The sequence below is a fragment of the Cordyceps fumosorosea genome, assembly GCF_001636725.1.
Source record: "Cordyceps fumosorosea ARSEF 2679 chromosome Unknown scaffold_8, whole genome shotgun sequence".
NCBI lineage: Eukaryota > Fungi > Ascomycota > Sordariomycetes > Hypocreales > Cordycipitaceae > Cordyceps > Cordyceps fumosorosea.
This window is the reverse complement of record NW_017387308.1, coordinates 868,410-890,056: the sequence shown is the minus strand read 5'-3', so window position 1 is coordinate 890,056 and position 21,647 is coordinate 868,410. Positions and strand designations below refer to the sequence as shown.

General features: G+C 58.2%; 7 protein-coding genes across 7 annotated transcripts; 3 read left to right on the top strand and 4 right to left on the bottom strand.

Moving 5' to 3' along the window:
• Window positions 1-54: 54 nt before the first annotated feature.
• ISF_04117 (allantoate permease) lies at window positions 55-1,830 on the bottom strand (the record flags this gene model as incomplete). Its single annotated transcript, XM_018847723.1, has 4 exons — window positions 55-760; window positions 811-1,109; window positions 1,164-1,261; window positions 1,314-1,830. 4 exons carry the CDS (start codon window positions 1,828-1,830, stop codon window positions 55-57), a joined length of 1,620 nt encoding a protein of 539 aa, XP_018705303.1.
• A 663-nt stretch (window positions 1,831-2,493) lies between these two features.
• On the top strand, window positions 2,494-5,085 carry ISF_04116 (neutral alpha-glucosidase ab precursor; the record flags this gene model as incomplete). Its single annotated transcript, XM_018847722.1, has 1 exon — window positions 2,494-5,085. The coding sequence occupies one exon, from the start codon at window positions 2,494-2,496 to the stop codon at window positions 5,083-5,085; it is 2,592 nt and encodes an 863-aa protein (XP_018705302.1).
• A 54-nt stretch (window positions 5,086-5,139) lies between these two features.
• On the bottom strand, window positions 5,140-10,489 carry ISF_04115 (C6 zinc finger domain protein; the record flags this gene model as incomplete). The annotated part of the gene is made up of 6 exons (XM_018847721.1): window positions 5,140-6,940; window positions 7,007-7,066; window positions 7,239-7,302; window positions 7,358-7,483; window positions 7,988-8,163; window positions 8,223-10,489. The coding sequence occupies 6 exons, from the start codon at window positions 10,487-10,489 to the stop codon at window positions 5,140-5,142; spliced, it is 4,494 nt and encodes a 1,497-aa protein (XP_018705301.1).
• Window positions 10,490-11,104: 615 nt separating this feature from the next.
• Window positions 11,105-12,409, bottom strand: ISF_04114 (hypothetical protein; the record flags this gene model as incomplete). The annotated part of the gene is made up of 1 exon (XM_018847720.1): window positions 11,105-12,409. The coding sequence occupies one exon, from the start codon at window positions 12,407-12,409 to the stop codon at window positions 11,105-11,107; it is 1,305 nt and encodes a 434-aa protein (XP_018705300.1).
• A 952-nt stretch (window positions 12,410-13,361) lies between these two features.
• On the top strand, window positions 13,362-14,684 carry ISF_04113 (hypothetical protein; the record flags this gene model as incomplete). Its single annotated transcript, XM_018847719.1, has 1 exon — window positions 13,362-14,684. The coding sequence occupies one exon, from the start codon at window positions 13,362-13,364 to the stop codon at window positions 14,682-14,684; it is 1,323 nt and encodes a 440-aa protein (XP_018705299.1).
• Window positions 14,685-15,262: 578 nt separating this feature from the next.
• On the bottom strand, window positions 15,263-16,333 carry ISF_04112 (Fatty acid hydroxylase; the record flags this gene model as incomplete). The annotated part of the gene is made up of 1 exon (XM_018847718.1): window positions 15,263-16,333. The coding sequence occupies one exon, from the start codon at window positions 16,331-16,333 to the stop codon at window positions 15,263-15,265; it is 1,071 nt and encodes a 356-aa protein (XP_018705298.1).
• Window positions 16,334-19,024: 2,691 nt separating this feature from the next.
• On the top strand, window positions 19,025-19,429 carry ISF_04111 (HAD family hydrolase; the record flags this gene model as incomplete). The annotated part of the gene is made up of 1 exon (XM_018847717.1): window positions 19,025-19,429. One exon carries the CDS (start codon window positions 19,025-19,027, stop codon window positions 19,427-19,429), a length of 405 nt encoding a protein of 134 aa, XP_018705297.1.
• Window positions 19,430-21,647: the final 2,218 nt, after the last annotated feature.

Sequence of the window (21,647 nt, the reverse complement as noted above, 5' to 3'; positions counted from 1 at the left end):
AAAGACGCAATCACACGCTAAAATGTATTGAATCCATATACACGAAGTAAAGAGCTAATACACATAGATGAAGTCTTCATTCTTCAAGTCCGTGACGTCCTCAAAGGCATGCTCGCCGACATTGCCCTCGATTTGGTTAAGCGCCTCATCCGAATCATCGCTCTTACCGTGGCTCATCATACTCTTATCCGTGATATGCTCAGACTTGTTCAGCGCGACTCGCCTTCTTGCCTGACGTATGTTGAGGACGCGGATGAGCAGCATGCCGGCGACGACCAGCGTCGCCAGGACGATGAAGAGCGCCAGGTTGACGCGCAGGCCCCGCGTGTAGCGCGGCTTCTCGCTCGGGCGGAAGAGCAGCGGGCCGACGATGTTGCCGACGCTGGCGCCGACGAAGAGCATGGCGGTGGTGACCTTGCGCTTGGTGTCGCCGCCGGTGTTCTGGCCGGACCACGAGTAGATGAGCGGCGAGATGCCCGGGTAGACGGAGATGAGGTAGTAGCCGACGAGGAGCACGGCGCGGTTGCTGGGCGCGCGGCCGACGACGAGCAGGATCGCGCAGCCGGCGACGGGCGGCAGGCACAGCAGGAGGAGGACGACGGACTTCATGCCGAGGCGGTTGGAGAGCCAGGCGCCGCCGAGCGTGGAGATCATCTGCACGGCGCCAAAGGGCATGTTGAACAGGATGGTGGTGAACTTGCTATAGCCAAAGGACTCGATGATGAGGGGACCAAAGGTGGAAATGCCACCGCTCGGGATACTGGATGAAGTTAGAGGGTGTGTACGGCGGCAAGATGGAGGGGTACTTACGAGATGACGAGCATCAGGGAGAACCAGAGATACGTCTTCGGATCCAGAAATGCTTCCAGGACGTGATCCCACTTCCAGACACCGGAGCCAATGCCCATCTGGTTCATCCGCAGTCGCTCAATGGCGATGAGCTTGTCCTCGTACTTGAGGAACTTGGCTTGCATCGGAGAGTCGGGCATAAAGAACAGCATGACGATGGAGAAGGCTACCGTGATGCATCCACAGAAGAGGAAGATGATTTGGTACGAGTGGAGGTGGGAGCTGATGTGGCCGAGTCCGTATGTCAACAAGCTACCGAGCTGCGACGAGTTAGTCAAGATTTGGGATACGAGTTCCCTCTGCGGTGTTCTCACCATGTTGACGACGCCGAGCATGGCGTACCAAGCGGCGTTTCGGGTGGTCTGTTCGCGGCGACGATACCACATCTGCACGACGGCGATGAATGTCGGTGCTGTCAATGTTAGTCTGCCAGCATCACTGAGATAGTCTATTCGTTCACTTACCGACCGACGCCTCGAACGCGCCGAGGAGCAGCCTCGACGCCATCAGCCCGCCAAAGTCGTGCGCCGCCGTCATGCCGCACAGCACGGCGCCCCAGCAAAACACCATGACGGAAATAAACTTGCCGAGCGGGAAGCGCACCAGGCTGTACGCGACGAGGGGCTGGAAGACGAGCTGGGCGACGTAGACGACGGAGCCGAGCCACGAGAACTGGTCGCCCTGCAGGTTGGTGTCGGCGATGAGGCCGAAGACGGACGCGTACGACAGGGTGGTCTTGTCGAGCGACTGCAGGCAGTAGACGAACAGGATGATGGGCAGCAGGTGCAGGTCGATGCGCCGCAGCACGCGCGCGTCGTCGGCGGGCGTGACGACGACGGGGCGGCCGGCCTGCTGCAGGAACAGCGCCGCCTTGTCCTGTCCCTGGACGGCGGCGACCGGCTTGCTGGGCGGCTCGGCGGCGGCGGCGGCGTCGCGGCCGGCCTCGAGGTGGTCGACGTTGATGCTGACCTTGGCGTTCATGCTGAGAATTTGAATAAGTTTAGGGAGGACGGGCAAGAAGGATGAAGATGGAGCGAAGGGTTCCCGCACATGGGGATGGAGAGGAGGACGGTGCGACCTGGGGTCTGATGGGAAGTTATATATATACTCGGATGCAAAGAGCCGCGTCCGTTGCCGCTAGTGTTGCCCTCCTTGACGGTTAGTCGACACCATCATCGGGCGCTTCTTTCACCGGGTATGAGCTTTCCCCGTGGGGAAGACTACAAACTCGAAAAAGAACTGGGGAAGAGATTCGCAAAGTCTGGGGTCGGCAATTGAAAGCGCGTAGGTGGCGTGGTGGCGTCGGCACGCGGGGGATTTCTCCGGTCGGGGATCGGGACATTTCTCCGTTCTTGCAGCAACAGCCTCGTGGGCTGCTGAATGGCGCTCATTTGCTCCCCGCTAACACTGAATGGCGCTCATTTACTCCCCCACCAACATTAAACGGATGCTGTTAGCTCGGCAAATGAGGTGTTACCAGTGGTGGTTCTCTTGCGCGGGGCCGAGCAGCTTCACGCCGTGTCATCGGTGGATCGGAACGAGTATAAAGAGCTGCTTGGAGTGAGTTATAAAGCGAGCCTGCTTCATACTACTCCTTTATTTGATTCTCAAGTTCCTTGCTATTATACATTCCCCGATCACAAAATGCCGCAGCAAAAAGAACGAGTCCCATGCGGGTGGACGACAGGGGAGACTAACACCGCGGGGGAGAATGACCCGCGAGTGCTGCTTTCAAGTGACAGCAAATCGGAAGATGCCTTTGAGTTTTCATTCGAGACTCTTCGGACCAATGTCTTTCGAACCCGCTTCACTTCCAAGTCGCACCCTCTGCCTCCTCATCCCAGTGCGCCGCCCATGAAGGCGGACCTGGACGGGGTCAAGCTGTCGGTCTCATCGCCGACGGCTACTACCAAGAACATTGAGATTGGCGAGGTCCTCATCAAGCTGGACTGGACCGAGTCGTCCCCCCTGCTCTCTGTAGCGTATACTGAGAGCAAAGACAGTCCTATCTTGCAGGATCTACCCTTTCGCGGATACGCCGTCGACGGACCGGGCGTGGCGCATTACACGCGCTACAACCGCGACACGCTTCACGTCGGGTTGGGCGAAAAGGCCGCACCCATGGACCTGTCGGGGCGAAAGTTTGAGATTTCCGCCACGGACAGCTTCGGGTACGACGTCTACCGTACCGACCCGCTGTACAAGAACATCCCCCTCCTCATCAACGCCACGCCTAGCGGCTGTGTCGCGACCTTCTCGACCAGCCACACCCGGGGCCTCTACTCCATCGGCTCCGAGATGGACGGCATGTGGGGGCGGTACAAGGTCTATCGGCAAGACTACGGCGGCCTGGAGGAGTACACCATCGTGGGCCGGACGCTCAAGGACATTGTGCGGACGTACGCCGAGCTGGTCGGGTTCCCGCTTCTGGTCCCGCGATGGGCGTTTGGCTACCTGTCCGGCGGCATGAAGTACTCGATGCTCGACGACCCGCCGGCGTCGGAGGCGCTCCTGGAGCTCGCGCGCAAGATGAAGGAGCACGACATCCCCTGCTCGGCGTACCAGATGTCGTCCGGGTACACGGTGGCCGAGACGGAGCCCAAGACGCGCAATGTCTTCACGTGGAACCGCCACCGCTTCGCCGACCCGGAGGGCTGGATCGCCGAGTACCACAAGCTCGGCATGCGGCTCATCGCCAACGTCAAGCCGTACGTGCTGGCCAGCCACCCGGAGTACGAGAAGTTGAAGGCCGCCAACGCCTTCTTCACCGACCCCAGCACCAAGCAGCCCGGCGTGGCGCGTCTCTGGAGCGCCGGCGGCGGCGAGAGCGGCGAGGGCGGGCACATTGACTTTACCTCCGAGGCGGGCTTCCAGTGGTGGTACGAGGGCGTGAAGAAGCTGCGCCAGCAGGGCATCGACTGCATCTGGAACGACAACAACGAGTACGTCGTCACCGACGACAGCTGGGAGTGCGCGCTCACCCTCCCGTCGCTGCGGGAGATCCCCGAGGCGCTGCGGGAGATCCCCGAGGCGCTGCGGGAGCGGCCGCAGATTGGCCTCTGGGGCCGCAGCATGCACACGGAGCTGCACGGGCGGGCGTCGCACGACGCGCTCGTCGACGCAGACCCGGACGGTCGGCCGTTCGTGCTGACGCGCGGCGCGACGGCCGGCACGATGCGGTACGCGTGCAGCTCGTGGAGCGGCGACAACACGACCAGCTGGGCGAGCATGCGCGGCTCCACGGCGCTGGGTCTCAACGCGGGGGTGTCGCTGCTGCACTGCTACGGGCACGACATCGGCGGCTTCGAGGGCCCGCAGCCGTCGCCGGAGCTGCTGGTGCGGTGGGTGCAGCTGGGCGTCTACTCGCCGCGCTTCGCCATAAACTGCTTCAAGACCCTGAAGGAGAACAGCGTGGGTGATGTGATCGAGCCGTGGATGCACCCGGGGGCGACGCACCTGGTGCGCAGGGCGATCAAGCGCCGCTACGCGCTGATCCCGTACATCTACTCGGCCATGATCGACAGCCACCGTGCGGCGACGCCGCCGCAGCGCTGGATCGGCTGGGGCTGCGAGGCGGACCCGGAGGTCTGGCGGCGGCCGCTGACGGACGGCGAGACGCAGTACTGGTTCGGCGACGCGATGGTGGTCGGCGGCGTGTTTGAGCCGGGCGCGACGCAGGTGAAAGTGTACCTACCGAAGAAGGGAGGCGACGGGGAGGATGGGGGGTACGTGAACATGAACGCGCCGTATCAGTACTTGAAGGCGGGCGAGTGGGCGACGGTGGACGCGGCGTGGCACGGCGCGGGCATCGCGGTGATGGCAAAGGTCGGCGCGGCGATCCCGACGGGCCGCGACGTGCAGGTGCTGTCGCCGGGCGAGAAGGACAACGTGGCCGGGCTGCCGCTGGACGACCTGCGCGCCGTGGAGATCTTCCCTCCGCAGGCGGGCAGCAGCTCCGGCGATGGGTGGTACGAGACGACGTGGCACGAGGACGACGGCGTGTCACCGGTGGCGAGGAACAGGATCTCCTCGTACACCATCTCGTACAGCGCGACGGAGGACGCGGTCAAGGTCAAGTTTAGCAGGGACGAGGACTCGGGGTTCACGGCGCCGTGGAGGACGCTGGTGGTGGTGCTGCCGGTGGGAGACGTCCGGGAAGTGCAGGGCGCGGACGGGAGGGCGGTCTCGGACTTGGGTCGCGATGAGCTGGGGCGTAGAAGATTCGAGTTGTCATAGAATTACAGAGATTTGCACATTATGCACGTTTTACATGAAGGATGAAAAATACAGTCAGCCAGCCGGGTCGCCAAACTCGGCGGCCGGCGCCATGAAGCCGTAAAAGTCACCGCCGCCGTTGAGCGCGCCGAGCAGGATGTCGTCGAGCCAGCCAATGCCCGTCGTCGAGGAGGAAAACAGCGTCAGCCCCGGAAAGTCCCATTCAAAGACGAACTGGTCCGGCACGAACGCGTCGAGCTCGTCGGCCGCCGTCGCCGCGGCCTCGGGATGATAGCCGCCCGCTGCCGCCTCGTCCTGGTCCCCGCCGCCGGGCAGCTCCCGACGGCGCTGCAGCGCCCGCGCAAAGGTCTCGGTGCCCGTCTGCAGCAGCTGCAGGTACATGCGCGCCGTGCTGTTGGCCACCTGCGTGACGCCGGCGTCGCCCAGCTCCGCGGCCAGCACCGCGCCGCACGCGACCAGCCCCTCCTCGTCCAGGTCGTCGTCGTCGCCGCCGCCGCCGCCGCCGCCCCCTGGTAGGAGTATGCACAGCTTCAGCAGCAGCAGGTAGCAGAAGGCGCACTTGGCCCAGACAAAGTCCATGGCGTAGCGTAGGTCGCGCAGGTACCGCCGCGGCTCGGCCAGGAGCGCGCGCAGGTGGCCCCGGAGGGCTCCGCGCGCGGCGACGAGCACGGCGCGCTGCGCGGGGGTCATGGCGTCGACGTCGTCGACGCCGCCGGCAGCGGCGCGCACGGCGCGGCACAGCGCGGTGGTGGTCGCCCAGCACCGCTGCACCGCGAGGTTGACCAGCATCCACGGCGACGCCTCCCCGTCCTCGGCGGCGAGCAGGATGCGCTCCCAGTCGTCGTGCCACAGGTCGATGTCGAGCGTGGCCTCGCGCACGAAGCACTGCATCTCGTCGTCGTCCTGGAAGGGCCGGGCGGGGAGGAGCCGCGCCCGCAGCACGTTGAGCTCGACCTGCGCGAGCAGGAAGCGGTCGAGCGGGGTGGCGTGCGGCGAGTTGAGCAGGACGCCCCGCGCGCGCCGCGGATCCCCGGAGAAGCGGAAGGGCAGCGCGTCGCCGGCGTCGACGTGCAGGATGTGGCTGAGCACCAGCACGTGCAGCCAGGTGCGCGCGCACCGCACCAGCCTCGCCTCGTCCTCCTCCGCGCCGGGGCCGCCCGCCATGAGCTCGTCAAAGGCGTCCGGCAGGCCCATCTCGACGGCGAGCCGGGTGGCGCTGGCGACCAGCAGCGAGCGCTCGGCCGAGTAGCACGCGCGGACGAGGAACGCCTGGACCGTCTCGAGCGAAGCGAGGCCCGAGGAGGAGGAGGAGGAGGAGGAGGAGGAGGAGGTGACGTGGGAGAGCATGCGGGAGAGGTGAAAGTTGAGGAGGCGCCACTGGTGGGAGTCGGTGCCGCAGGCGACGCGGCAGCCGACGGTGCAGACGGCGGCGAGGAGGAGCGGGGAGCGCTGGCGGAGGGAGGCGAGGGTGTCGTGGGTGGCGGGGGAGAAGACGGGCACGTAGCGGTCGCAGCCGGAGAAGAAGGTGGCGTGGTAGAGGGCGGCCTGGGAGGGGGTGAGGAGGCCGGCGGAGAGGAGGTCCGGCAGAGGGCCGGGGGAGGCGATGAAGTGGGACCGGCGGCCCCGGCGGCGGGGGAGGAGGCTGCCGGTGGTGGTTTCGGGGGATTGGGTGGATGTGCTGGAAGACACGGCATCGGGGATGATGGGAGGGCCGTGAGCCGGGTATTGGCTGGGAGGGTTGGAGATGCCTGGTCCGGTGCTGAGGCAATTTTGGTGAGAGTTGGCGGTGGTGGTGGTGGTGCTGTCCAGCTGTCTTTTCAGAGCCGATACTTGATCACTCAGCGCGTCGATTTTTCTGTAATTCCAAATGCATTAGCTGGGTTTTCCTTTGTGATGGAAGGACTTGGACGTATGTACATACTCTTGGTAGGGGTCTTTGGGCCGCTCAGTAAAGTTGCACGTCTTTTTCAGGGAGCGGCATCTGAGATGTTAGCATTGAGCTACTTGACAGGTGAGTGGGAGAAAGAAATACTCGTAAAATCAAAGAATAAAGAAGAAATAGAAAGGGACGCAAATTGCTTACCTAGTGCATGGATTTCCACCGTTGCATCGCACCTACGTACATACATAGCAAGGGTCAGTCAACCGCCTACAGCAGCAGCCAGTGAGTGCTGAGGCTGTACTGACCTTGGACGCCCGACAAGCACCGCAGGCCGTCTACACTCTGTTAGTTAGCCGCGCAATGCGTGGAAAATGGCATTCATCAATTTACCGGTATTCGCTTCTTCCGAGGCCTCGGCGCAGTCGAGCTTTCCGAGTTTGAAGCCATGTGCCCGCAGCTGTGAGAGAGCAGAGTTGGGGAGAGACGGAGAGGGGCGGCAGACGCGTTGTTGAGGTTCTAGTTAGTTAGTTAGTTAGAGGCTACACGCTATTTATGTACACTCACTGTGGCGTTTGTTGGCTGGCACTTGGCAACTACCAACTAACGTAGTTATGCAACTACCTCGACACCATCTTGTAGATTTTACAATGGTAAAAATTATATCCAGAATATTTTTTTTACATTATCGGAGGGGTCTTGGAATTAGCGGCTTATAAAATACATTGTTCAGTCACGCTATACCAGCTGCTGTGGTGAGGCGTTTCTTCATCAGTGCCCTGAATGAGGATGAGCTGCCAAGTAAAGTCCTCACACTATGACTACATCGCGAAAGTTGATCTCGACGTGTTACTTGTAGAAATTATATTTAAGTTTTAATTAGTGAAAAAAAAAATAGTAAAGGTGGCAATCGCAATAAACGATGGGCGTATTAATAATATTCTTCGGCTTCGGAAACTTCGGTATCGGATTCGTGGGCATTGGTTGCTTCGGTATCGTATTCTTCGATATCCCATTCTTCACCATCAGATTCTTTGATTTCGGGTTCTTCGACACCGGAGTCATCCCTCGAGGGATTATCTCTAGGAGTGAACCGGAGCCCAGCAGTAATCTTCTTCTCAAACTCATTACCACAACCCCAAACATCTACCCTCTTTACCGCAGGAAACTTTTTGCGAAACAGGCTTATATAGGACAGCCTATGTTATTCAGCGGTGATTAGTCAAAGTCTCGGTCACGACGCCCGTCTTGTACGCACCTTGCGGCCAATTCGCTGCCGGGCCGTCTGGAGTAATCGGCGAGAAAGCCTCGGATGAACAGCTTCTCGCAAAACCCGCGGCTCGGTTTTTGCGCCTCGCATCGCTCCAGGTCTCGGCGCGTCACAAGGAGATGAGCGATCTCGCAGTCAACGATGGTTGGGCAGTGTCGGCCCAGCGCAGACAGCACATGGACGGGGACGCGGAGTTCGTCGCACCCAGTCCACAGGCGCAGCCTCCGCAAGCGTGATAACGGGGCCAGGAGCTTCGTGATGGCATCGTGCCCCTCCCCCCCTCCCCATGCCAAGTCGGCCAAAAGAGCGTCGTTTTCGAGGTTGAGGCTCTCCAAGCGGCGGAGCGACGAGAGGTGGCGCAGCTGCCGCCAGCGGAAGGCACACTCCAGACGCAGCTTTCGCAGTTTGGTCAGCTGCGACAGAGGCTCAATGTCCAGATGCACCTTTTCCCGGAAATGCACCCGCAGGACTCGCAGGTTGGTGAGCCTGGACAGCGGCCCCGTGTTCATGTAGAACAGACTCGAGTACCAGTTGCAGGTCACGTCCAGGGTGCGCAGATTGATGAGCCGGGACAGCGGCTCCGTGTCTATGGTGATGATACGATACAGCGGCTCCGCGGCTCGGGCCTGCTGAATTCCTTGAATGCGCAGCTTCAGGACACGCAGGCTGGTGAACCTGGCCAGCGGCTTTAGGCACAGGTCTGTCGACCTGCACGTGACGACCAGGTCCAGCTTTCGCAGGTTGGCGGGCACGGGCAGCGGCGTCGCGTCCACGGGCTGCTCTTCCATGTGGACGGGAGAGATCCGCAGCTCCCGCAAGTCGGGTAGGCCGGAGGGGAGCCGCGCGTGCAAGGGCCCCGGATGTGCGTAGCCCAACTGCAGCTTCCGCAGGCTGAGCAGCCCGGACAGCGGCACCACGTCGAAGTCGTGCACGCCAGTCATCATCAGCTCCTGCAGGCTGCGTAGGTTGGCCAGGAAGCGCATGTCCAGGATCCCCGGGCGGCTGTGGGACGGAGTCTCTGGATGGCTGAGGGCGTTCAGCTGGAGCCTTCGCAGGCTGACAAGTCCGGACAGCGGCGCCGTGTGGAAGCTTGTCGAGAAGGTCAGATGCAGATCCTGCAGGTTGTGCAGGTCGGCAAGGAAGCGCACGTCCAGGGACTTCTGACGGTTTGTGGTGCGCAGCTGAAGCCTTTGCAGGTTGACAAGCCTGGACAGCGGCGCCATGTCGAAGTTTGTCCAGAAAGTCAGATGCAGGTCCTGCAACCTGGCCATGCCTGACAAGAACTTGACGTCCTTGGGCCCTCCCCAGTGGCAGTGCAGCCCCAGATTTCGCATGTTCCACAGCTCGGACAGCGGCGCCGTGTCGACCGTGTCGTGGCGGAAGGTTAGGTGCAGCCCTTGCAGGCCGGTCAGTCTGGCCATGTCCTTCAGGTTCACGCGCCGCCGCGGCGGCGGCGGCCCGGGCCGTCCGTCGTCGCGATGGGTGGTATCCAGCGACAGCCCCCTCAGGCTGTCCACGGGGAGAATGCGGCACAGCTTCGGAAGCGTGGCGGCCTCGGCGCGGGTACTCAGCAGCCGGAGCGACGCAAAGGGCCCATCCACGGTCTCGGCGATCCGGCCCACGGTCGCGGCGGTCAGGTTTTCCCCCAGCTGGTCGAGGGTCTTGAGGTGCCGGAGCTCGGCGAGGCGCAGATGGTACTCGTTGACTCCCTCGTGATGCTCGAAGCTTTCACGCTCGAAGACCTCAATCCGCTCGGCGGACACGCAGCTTCCGAGAAAGTTGGCAAGCGCCGCGCTCGACGCGCGTTCAGTCATGTTTCGGAGTCGGATGTACTTGAGGTTGCCGGCCAGCTTGGCCGCTGCGGAGAAGTCGTCGTCCGACCATAAAACATCCATCAGCTTCAGCCTCTTGACGCACGGCTTGAGGTAGGCCAGGAGCTGGACGTCGCTGAGCCGCTTGAATCTCAGAGACCTCAACCGGGGAAAGGCCAGGTCCCGGGTTTTATCGTCGTTGAAGGCCTTGCCGTCCGGAAAGCGGAGGATTCGTATTTTCTCGGCGCAGCTTTGTCGTCGGTCCGCGGCCTGGATGAGCGCCAGATCTCCCAGGTTCGCTTTTCGCCACAGCAGCAATATTGCGCACTCGAACCAACGCTTATTGACAACCAGGGCTTCCATGAGTGTTCTTTTGTCCACGAGCTTTAGTATAATGATGATCAACTCGGGAATTTTAAGTGCTTCCGGCGAGCGAGGCTCCATTTTGTTGATGGTCATTGCAGGTCATGTGTGTGCAGGTGTAGGTTGGAGGTCATCTATAGATGTCGGTAGTCACAAAGATGTTAGAGGGAATATTTATTTTGAACAGAGTACAAGAGTCACTCAATGAGTCTCACAGGGCGGCTGGAGCAGATACGTATCATATAGACGCCAAGCACGGTAAGAAACCGTCACAATGAAGCAGTGCCAATAGGTACCACAAAGCGGCTAAAGGGGATAATTTTAGCAGCCAACGCAGAGGATAAAGGCATCACAAATAAGCCACTGTAAGACGGTATTTCAAAGAAGCTACAAATGTTCCTTCCAAAGGTTGTATCTACTACACGCGATGACGCTCCTGAGGAAGATGGATCTAGGACCTATATACAAGAAACATATACAGAAAATATAAAATATGAGATGTAAATATAAAACATATGAGACCAAGATCAAGGGCAAAAATAGTATAATAAAAAAGTAGAGACGACAGAAAGACAAAAAGAAGCTAGAAATAATAAAAATAATAAACACAGGAAAGATAGGAAAGATAGGACAGATAGGAAAACTTGGTTGGATATGGAGACACGCCTTTTAAATACAGAGGTGAGTAATTTTCTGTTATCTATCTCCGGTAATAGCGTTGAATGCGTGCTCAACCGCATTCACCCCTTCATCCTGTCCCACGTTTTCAATTTCAAAGTGCATTAATATAGGAAAGTGTCTAAACAAGATGATGGCCAGCTCTGTGATGTGTGAGATATTTCGTGGAAATCTGTTCGGGAGGGAAGAAGTCCTCGCACCGTGAGGACAGCAAAATGTCCACAGGTTCGGAAAGAGGCAATCCTCGCGCGAATCCAGCTGGAGCGACGAAAAGTTGATCAGCCCAGGCCACTGGCAGTTCACGAGCTGGCGACAGACTGTGCCCAGCGCAATCAGGGCCTCATCGTAGGGGTCGGGCGCGCGCGCGCCGAGTTTCAAGGTGCGCAGCGCGGGAAAGTGAGAAATCCAGGCGGTGAACTGGGCGACGGAAAGCTCCAGACGAATGTCGTCGGCGGTAGCAGCGATGAAGGGGCAACGCCGAATGCCAATGTTGGTGAGGGCGGGCAACTCGCACAGCAACATCATCTGGGGTGCGCGGAGAGAGACGTTGCTGCCGTTGAACTCGAGAAATAAGTGCGTGAGGTGCTTGAATAGCAGAAGCGGTTCCATAATCACCCAGGACGGCCAACGCGGGACATTCAAGACGACGCGGCCAGGGCTGGTGGTGTCAAGGCTGGAGAGCAGCGACACGGTCGTCGGGGACAAGACCGCCTCGACGAGCTGTGAGGAGTCCGGCGTCAACGGGGCGAGCCGCTCAAACGCCTCGGTCAGCGCCGCCGTGTCGGCGCGAAGCTCGAGCCTCCGCAGCATGGCCGGGAAGACGAAGACGCCGTCGCCGCGCCAGTTCGGGTGGCGCGGCTCGCGCGGCGCCGCGGCCGGCCAGTGGTCGCGCTCCAGGCAGAGCTCGCGCAGGCGGCGGCACCGCGGGGCCAGGGTGCCGAGCAGCGCGGCGTCGACGGCGCAGTCCTCCAGCGTGACGTTCCAGAGCCGGTCCGAGGCCAGGTACGGCGCGAGCGGCGGCCGGGAGTGCGCGTCCAGCCCGTACTCGCACAGCCGCAGGTGCCGCAGGTTGTGGAAGCGGAGGCCGTGGTGGCCGGGGGCCGCCGGGCGGCGCGAGGAGGAGAGCACGAGGCTGCGCACCTTGGAGGCGTACACCTGGCGGCGCGACGGGTGCACGGTGTCCATGTCCAGCCCCCACGGCTCCGTGTCGCTCCAGGGAAGCTCGGCCCAGATCCGGTTCGTGGCGTGGTGGCTGAAGTGCTGGCTGACCTGGGCGGCCGAGGTGACGTCTCTCCAGGGCAGGCGGTTGATGATGGACTCCATGACGTGCGGCAGGGAAAAGGCCCGCGATACCGCGTCGGGGTTCGGATTCATGAGAAGCTATTAAATCGCTGTTGAAGGATTTGGGGGATACAGAGCATGCCGGTTAGGTGTTGTGGGCTGTAAAGACTGTGTTGGCCATGCAGGAGATGTTGGGTGGCTGCCGGTATTAAATATACAATGAGATTATTCCAAGATGCGTCGCAGAGAAGAAAAAGATAATATTTGTTCGAAATCTCAGTCAAATCGAGATTGTATTTAGATACGCAAAAACCTTAATATAGCTCGGCTCTGCTCATCACAGCTTGGCATGTATCTAATGGCCTCGGTTTATCCCCAGACACCAAACAAAGTACCATGCTTTACAGCCCTAAATAACTGACTAAAGTCTAAAAGTCTTTAAACAACTTCAAATACCATCCTAGTCGGATCTTTTCTGGGGCAACCCCTGGAAACATGTCGCGTAGAGGTTGCTTTACGTCACACGTAGAGCCAGTCAGTCAGAAACGGTATTCCGCTGCAGCTGCTTTTTCGTTTCATAATTCAGATAGAATTTCCATATTCAGGAACCTTTCCTTGAGGTTCTTGAAAATTAAAACGTGTTCTAAAACTTAGGGCCTGCTTCTCGACCCGTTGTACCAACCTTGCGTTAGTCTAGTGTACATGTCGCCTCGTGAAGACATTTGGATCCCAAGTTTGTATTCTTCGCCGCTCCGAACTTTATATTAACGTGCTGATAGCGGGCCGGTATTCTTTAATTTACTTCATATTTTCTATCTTCTATAAATGATGCGGCCGCAATCTCCTCCATTCGCCAACTGTAACACGCCGGACCAACCAACACATAACCAACACCTGACAACCAACAGCACAGCCGATTCCTCGCCGTCTTGTGTCGTTCAAGACTTGCGCCTACACTTACAACCCATTCAGACAAACCTTGAAGAGTCCCCTCATGGATCAAGATATCAGTGCAACCACGCGGGCGCTCGCCATACCGCACGTTGTGGAGGCCATCTGCGAGTATCTGCCTCGGAGCAGCCTCTGCAGCGCCGCCCAAGTCGACCGGCGCTTCTTCGAGTACGCAACGAGATGCATCTGGGGCGAGGACGCTCCCCGGGTCCGCTCCTTGCTGTGGCATCTGCAACGCAGCGTGACGGACCCTCTCCACCGGCAGCTGTACGCCTCCAAGCTGCGCAGCCTCATCGTCGACTGCCGCCGGCGCGACACGTACGACTGGGCCTTTCGCCGCCCCCCGCTCGCGCTCGACCACCTGCGCCACCTGCTTCTGCTCCGCTACGAGGGCGGCGCGACGTCCGCCGGCGAGACCGGCCGCGCGCTGCTCCGGCGCCACGTGCCACCGGACACGATCCGCAGCCTCGACCTGAGCGTCGCCGACGCGGGCCTGCTCGACGGCGTGCTGGGCGAGCGCTGCGGCCGCCTGCGCGAGCTCCGGCTGGACTACCCGCTGCCGGCGGACGAGCCGGCGCTGGCGCGGTTCGTGGCCGCCTGTCCGCGGCTCGAGGTGGTCGAGGCCCTCATGTTCCGCAGGGGCAGGCCGGCGAGCCTCGCGACCGAGCCAGACGCGGCGCCGTGGAGTTTCTCGATCGGCCCGGAGGTCATGGTGGAGTGCGCACGCCTGCCGCACCTGCGCGAGCTCATGCTTCCGTTCAACGGCGAGGTGCCGAGCAAGGCGTTGGGGATGATGGACGCGCGGGTGTCGCGCCCGTTCCGGTCGTTGCGGAAGATGCGGGTGGTCGTGCCTTGGGTCATCCGGGATGACGGCTTCGGCTCGCAGGGCTCGGGTCGCGATGACCAGATATGGGCGACCTTGACGTGGTTCTCGCAGATCCGGACCCTGGAAGATGTGAGAATCTGCGTCCCCTGCGACCACACCGTGCCCGAATCCGCACTCATGTCGCTATGCTCCCTACCTGCGCTCAAGCGCCTCGGAATGGTCAACCGGCACAAGGTCCATCAAAAGGATGGACATGCTATTCTCCAAGTTTCGCCTGGTCAGTTTGCAGCTTGGGTCTCCCACTTTCCGCGACTGGAACGCCTTTGGCTCGACGTCCGGGTGCCGCCGGGCAGCTACGATGCGGCGCTGATCGAGCTGGGCAAGCATTGTCCTCTGCTTCAAGAGTGCCAGTGGCCGGCCGAGGTGAACCTGTCGGCGCTCCAGCTCGAATCGCGGGAAGAATCTCTCTTTCCCAACTTGAAGCACCTCTGGTTTCCAATGACAGGGCCAGCCCCTCGCGACGACGATTTTCCACGGTGAGTGCATCGAGCAGAAGTATTTCTCTGGCGTTCCCACGTTTTAACTAACTCGCTTTTCTTTTTCCAGAAATATGCCAGTGCAAGAGCTGGTCAGCATTATGGCTAAACATTTCCCCAAACGACCATCCTTTACGTTTGAGTCTAATCTGGCTAGTAGCAGGCGGGTTCTTCCGATTATGCAGGCAATTTATAAGGCCTCGGGAACAAAAGCATGTTTCTTTAGCAAACCTGAGTTGGCAACAGTCTACAACTAGTTATAAACGCATTAAAAAAAATCGGCTCAACGCCATCAAAACACCAATTACGCTTATCGGGGTGGTTGGTCATGGGAGAAAGACAGACAAGCATGGAGAGCGAGACGTTTCGCATCGCACACGCTAGTTATTGTACTGAATATAAATGAAGCAGTGTAAGAGGAACAAGAATAGAAATTATATGTAAATAAGCTTGTTATTTCCAAGAATTGAACACGGTAGTAAACTTCTATATCTAAATGTGTGGTATCGCTAAACAGACATCGAAACCGATGTCCAGTGTCATTACTTCATAGGCCCGAGTCGCCGGCGCCGCCAGAAAAACTCAAAACAGCGGCATGTTGACCGTTTTGGAAAACTCGACATTGTCCGCCGTGGCCTCGATGCGGTCCGTGCAGGTCCCGAAGATGCGGTCCCAGACGCGCGTCTGCTTGCCGTAGTTGAAGCTCTTCTTCCAGCCACGACGATGATGCAGGTCGTGGTCCTCGAGCAGCAGCTCCATGTCGAGCCAGGTGAGCAGCGGCGTGACCGGCGACGGCACCGTGCCGTAGACGCGCAGCCCGCTGTGGCCAAAGATCTCCGAGTAGGTGACGTACTCGAAGCACACCCACCACTCGTAAAAGTTGAGCTTGAGCCCGAGCGCCCAGAGCGTGGCGTAGGTGAGGAACGGCACGATGACGATCTCGATGATCTCCTGCTCGTCGTCGGCGAAGCCCGAGTGCAGCGCGGTCGGGTGCTTGTTGAGGTGGTGCGTGCGGTGGTACTTCCACAGCCAGGGCACCTCGTGGCAGGCGCGGTGGTAGGTGTAGAAGAAGAAGTCGAGGACGGGCCCGTAGAGGGCGAGCTTGAGGAGGAGCGGCGCCCAGACGGAGGCGCCGCCGCCGGAGAAGAAGTCGAAGGGAGAGAGGCCCGGCTCGTAGGCGATCCAGGTGGCCATGATGAGGCGGAAGCCGGCCGTCTTGTGCATCTCGCCGATGATCTTGCCGGCGCCCGTGTTGGGGATGCCGTCACGGTCGGCGACGTCGCCGTCCAGGCAGCCGTGGAGGTAGGTCAGCCGGCGGAGCATGCGGACCTCGCGGACGGCGGTCAGCACGTAGGCGGTGTTGTAGAGCAGGATGACGGCGAGCTTGCCGAGGGGCGCGCCCGTGTAGGAGACGTAGGCCTGGTGCAGCAGCAGCGGGATGGCGGCGTAGACGAGGATGAAGAGGTGCTGCGACCACTGCGCCATGAAGGGCATCTTGGCGGTCTTGGGGAAGACGGGCAGCGGCTTGCCGGGGATGACGGGCGAGATGTCGATGGCGGTCATGAACTTTTGGAAGACGTTCCACGTTGAAGGGTCCTTGGTCTGCCAGTCGGCCTTCATGTTGTGAGGGTTGTGCTCCTGAGCAAGCCCCATGTTGGCGGTGTTGTCTTAGCCGGAGCGTCCTGTTTTTGTTTTTGTTTCTTTTTTTTCTTTTTTCTAATACAAAGAGACAAACAGAAAAGACCAAGTTGGAGATAAAGGGTCGGGTTCACAGGGTTATAAAGTGTATCTGAACCTAGGCGGCTGTCCCAGAGTAAATATAGACTCCCCCCGGCTTACACTGTGTCAGACAGCCGAGGACCAGCGGCCGCAACCCCGCGCGAGAGCCCCTGCACATACTGCCGCGCTGGGACCGGAGAGCCGGGGAAACTGTGACAAGGGAATAACAGGTGCGGGGAAGGGGTTAGGTGAATAGTTAGTTAGTTGGTCAGGCTACTAGGAAAATGGGGAGCGCCGACTCAGCCGCCTTGCCTCAAGGGCTACACTAAACCTTGCTAACTAAACCTTGTTTGTCGTGGCAAAAGGACGGGCACGCCGCAGTCTGTGAGCCTATGGATCTCGCATGTGATTGTGTCTTTTTGCATGAACTTTTTTTTATTTTTTTGTCAAGGCGTCTTGTAATGTGAGAGGACAGACAACTCAGAGGGTGGAGAGAGCCCCAGAAATTGAACGGAACAGCGGAGGAATAAAGAGAAGTAATAAGGAGCCAGGGGCAGGTTTCCTCTGGGAAAGTCTGCGTCATCACCTGGCTGGCATGTGATGGGCAGGGCTCGGACATGTAATAACTAAGTTAATTGGCAATAACATGGGGGCAAAGATCTGGGCCCATCAGTTAACAAAAGAGAACCAATCTGGCGTCTTCTTGCGAAAACCGCTCCTCCTTGTCTAGCCCATTTTATGACGTGGTTGCGACGGTTGCTCATAAGCTATTCAATATTTCAATTAGTTTGTTATTAGTTGCAGGTTGGTTTCGGCATGTGGCAGTCGGAGCCAAGAGCGGAAGAGGGCGAGCCCAACAGAAACAAGCAGATGATCGAAGCGGAGTCATAGATTGATTACCTGGACGCGCATTTTTGGATCTCCCTCCGATGACGAGCCAGTAGCGCTGGGCTCAAGTGGTTGATTGGTTCGCGTGTCGTCAGGACGCGGAGGAATTCTCTTGTCCGTCTAGGTCGTGGTCGAACAGAGAGGAACACAACTATGTTCTTACTCGAAAGTCCAAGGAAAGCATCGTCAGATTTTCGGACAACAATTGCACGAAGAATAAGACGACATTCTCGAATCTCGTCTCGTCGCTTAACTGGAAAGACGCCACGGCGCAGTAGTTTCCAGACTACTGGCCCTATGATGCAGGGGCGAGGCGACTAAACAACGCCCCAGTACACCAAACTGTTTGGCGCGATTCTCGAGTCTCGGGCGGTATTTGGATGTCAAGGTGTCCTCGTTGAATCCACGGCCCGTCGTCTCTACTCTCGAATGCTACGCTGACGCCTTCTTGTCAGTCCAACACCGTCGGTCGCGCGATGAAAGCGCCACTGATGCGTTATGCATGTCAGAGACATTAATCTGCCCGGAACGCGGGCCAGATAGGCATGCTGCTGGCCAGATTTACTACCTCGCACACGACCGTCGATGAGGGCACGCCCGGGATCGCCGAGACAGGCCCGGCTTCCCCGCCGCCGAGCCCCGGGGTGCACAATCTGGGTTCAGGCAACAATGGATGAAAAAATAGAACTCTATCGGGCGGAGATGATCTGGTCAGGATTTTCCCGTCAATTTTTAGTGATGGCTTTACAGTTTGCAGGATGCAGATTGCTGGTGAGTAGAAATACAGCCTCTCGTTAGCTGGCGGTCGATTCGCGGCTTGGCTTGGCATGTTGGCCAAACTGAGTCCATACCAACTGGGACTGGCAATCCTTATTCCACTGATACAAGATGAGGAGTCATAAATCAAGGCCGAAGCATGCCCGTATAGAGTTTTCTTCTGTGTGGTTACTCGGAGCAAGCGCATGCCAGCGAGTGTTCAGTGAGAGGTCGCAGAGCATCATCTGTTGCTGATGACCTCAAACCGAGGGCAGGTGAGCTTATCAATTATCCAAGAGCAATTCTGGAAGCTGCTATCCAACAAACATTATCGGTGGCTTCTTTCCGACTTTGCTACCCCGAGGCGATGCACCACCAGTGCGCCGGACTGAGAGACTGGTGGACAAGACAAACTGGAGGCTTCTTCACGCACCTAAGTAGATTGTTCTTTCTAGGGAAAAAAAACATAAGCTACAACGGAGTTCCCCTGCCCCCTCTGGCAACAATGGCACCCGAACAGACGAAGGAAAAAAAGCCAGCTGGTTGGAATTTCTTTCTTGGCCAATGTGGCTTAAACTGAGAATCTACAACTGGCCTCTGCAGCAGACTTTCACGCTCCATCATGCTTTAATTGACTCAATGTTTCTTAGAGAGAATTTGAACCCGTTTCCTTTTATTTTAATAATACTTTTCTCTTCGATTCCTGGCTCTCCGTGATGCGGTACTCACGATACGTCCATTGGATGTGGCGGTGAAGTGGACACGCCGGCCAAGACGTCGCATCACGCCATCGCCATCACCTTGACAATATTTCTCATCAAAAGCGACAGCAGCTTACAACTCTTCAGCGCGGCCAGCATCCGTTGCACTAAACCGTCTCTTTTTCCTCATTCTTGCTCTTCCTGTCAGCCATCTACAGTCTTCAGCCCCCGCCCAGCTCGCAGCCGGCCAACTCCACGAAAGGCACACCACACTACCCCCATGGCCAACCCCAAGACCGCCGGCGCCGCGGTGCGCACGTTTCCGATCCTGCTTAGATGGGGCCTCCGTACGCGCCCCGGCGCGCATCCGTACCCGATTGGCGGTCCTGGGCGGCGCAGCAGCGTCACGGATGAGGAGAAGCGCGCGTGCGTGCGGGACAATGCGGCGACGCTGTACCACGACCTCGGCGTCGTGGCGTTTGACGGATGCTCGTACGGGCAGGCGCGGAGGCTGGGCGTCATCCTGGCGCGGGCGGTGGCGCTCGGGGCGACGAGGACGGAGACGGGAGGTGTGAGGGTGCCGGAGGAGAGCGCGCTCGAGGCGTTTGAGCTGTTCCCGGAGCTGTGGCGGCTGGAGGAGGAGACCTGGGGGCCGAGGCTGAAGGAGGAGGAGAGCCAGGAGTAGTTGGCATGCATTTGAGGGTTGGATAGTTCGATTATGACGGTAGAGATGAGGGTAGATATGAGGATAGAGGGGGTCGATTAATGATGGAGAGCCCAGCCGTGATGGAGATGGTAATGTACAATATCAGAGGTGGCCAGCATACACAAGACAGGAGCAATGGAGACGTCATACTCGTTATACCGTAGCCAACCTGGCATCAGCTACTTATGCATGCAAAATCACCATCAATTCGGGATTTAACAGACTCTCACATTGACACATCCAGCGCTTCTATGGTCTTTGGCGATGAGAATACCAGGCGTTAGATGCCAACCCCGCGCCATACAGAGAGTATGTGAGGAATTATACACTTCTTTAATCAATATACTTTCCCCAGAGCACAAGATCCCTCGAATTACACACCCTCACTAATTAAAAGAGGAAAAGACGCCAAAAGACGCTCCTCGGGGCAGTTGTGCGGTCCAAGGCTCTGCTACAGGGTAGCAGCAGCAAAACGCTGTCTGGCTGTGTGCTACCAGAGCAGCCCAAACCCACATTTGAACGCCTCCAAAAAGCTTAGCAGGAGGAAAAAAGCCCGATTCGCAGAAAGAACAGGACGCTAGCTGGGTGGCAATCTCGAAGCCACTGGAATTGGTGAACAGTCTTCGACATACAAGCAGGAGGGTTGTGGAGCTGTTGGCAAAGAGCCGATGCTCATCATTCGACCGGGCCAATGAACCGAATAGGAAGCTATAATACTTTCATTATATGCCACAAACCGAAAAGCAAGAAAGAGAAAAAAAAATCTCCATAGAGAGATAAATTCAGCTGGTGGAAAAGGCGGTGGAAGTCTGACGGACCTTCGGATACACGTCTAAAAGGGCTCAGCGTGGACGCTGGCTCCGTTTCGTCTGCAGCGATCTGCGGGGCGGAGGGATCATCAAAAAATGCTTGGCTGGGTAGGACTGCGCTAATTCTTGCTTGCCGATGGGAATAACATGCACGGCAAAGGAGACAGGAAGGAAGGGAAAATAGACAAAAGAAGAGTGAAAACATCCTGGCAGCCTTGCTATCGTGTCGCTTCTCCAGTGGTTTGCTTCCGGCTGGCTTGTCTGCGCTAGAGATGCATGTCTCTGCCCACAAGTCGCGGGGATGGAGTGATGACTTGTTATGCACAAAGGGTCACTGCGAGAATGGATGGCAGACGAGGAGACGAGACAAGAGTTTTCTGGACCATTTGTCGATCAAGACCACAAGGGCATGGTGCGGATACAGACGCGTCATGTGCTTCCCCAGACAAATAAGCTGCAAGAGAACAGGAGAGAAAAAAAAGCTCAACTTTGAGAGGAAAACATGCGAATAGACTTGCCGTGACTGCGGGGTCAAGTCCCCGAAGAGACGACAAACGAAAAGGAAACCGCAGGCGATTGGACTGATTGGCTGCGAGTTGGTGATGCTGCGATTTGTGGTGGTTGCGCTGCTGCAGCTTCCCCGCTCGCAACGTTTTTGTCTAATCGTGACAACTCCACTTGACGAAGAAGAAAGAAGAAAGTATGAGAGAAATACCTTGCAAGGCAAACGCTATTGTTCAAGGCAGCCGAGCTTGCTCGAGGCCAGACGGAGCGCGCTGTGACGAGGCAGACACGTCAGCTAGGCAGCCAGATTAAGCAATGCTCCAACTATAGGGATATCGATGAATGTTCTAGACATGTTATACCATCGCAGCAAAGCACGCGACAGTCGGCGGGGGGGTTGTCTCGCACGGCATACCACCACGGGAAGCGCGTTACAAGAGAACCACCCGATGGGTAGTAGTACCGCAGACGGCATGACTAAACGAGTTGAATCATGCACCAGGCAAACTGGAGATTACAGCAATCATTGGTGTCGGACCGGTCATGGTCGTCGGGTACGGATGTAATGTTAACTAATAATATAATAACATGGTCGATAAGGTGTACAGAGCGCCCAGCAGCGGAATGATACCACCAGGTAGGGCCATCAGCCCCCACACCGCCGCCGGCAGTAAAAAAAAACTTCATCTCGAATCGGCGGTGGCTGGAGCGCACTTGGCGCTTAGTTATGATTTTATTACTATTCGATATTCTCCTTCGTCCCCGAGTCGGGCGTAGCCGTCCATCCCTTGCAGCCACAGAAGCCAGGAATGTAAAGATTCTCTTGCGTCATGTTCGATAAGCTGTGAATTGCAGCGAACGAAACAGAACAAAGAATAATACGC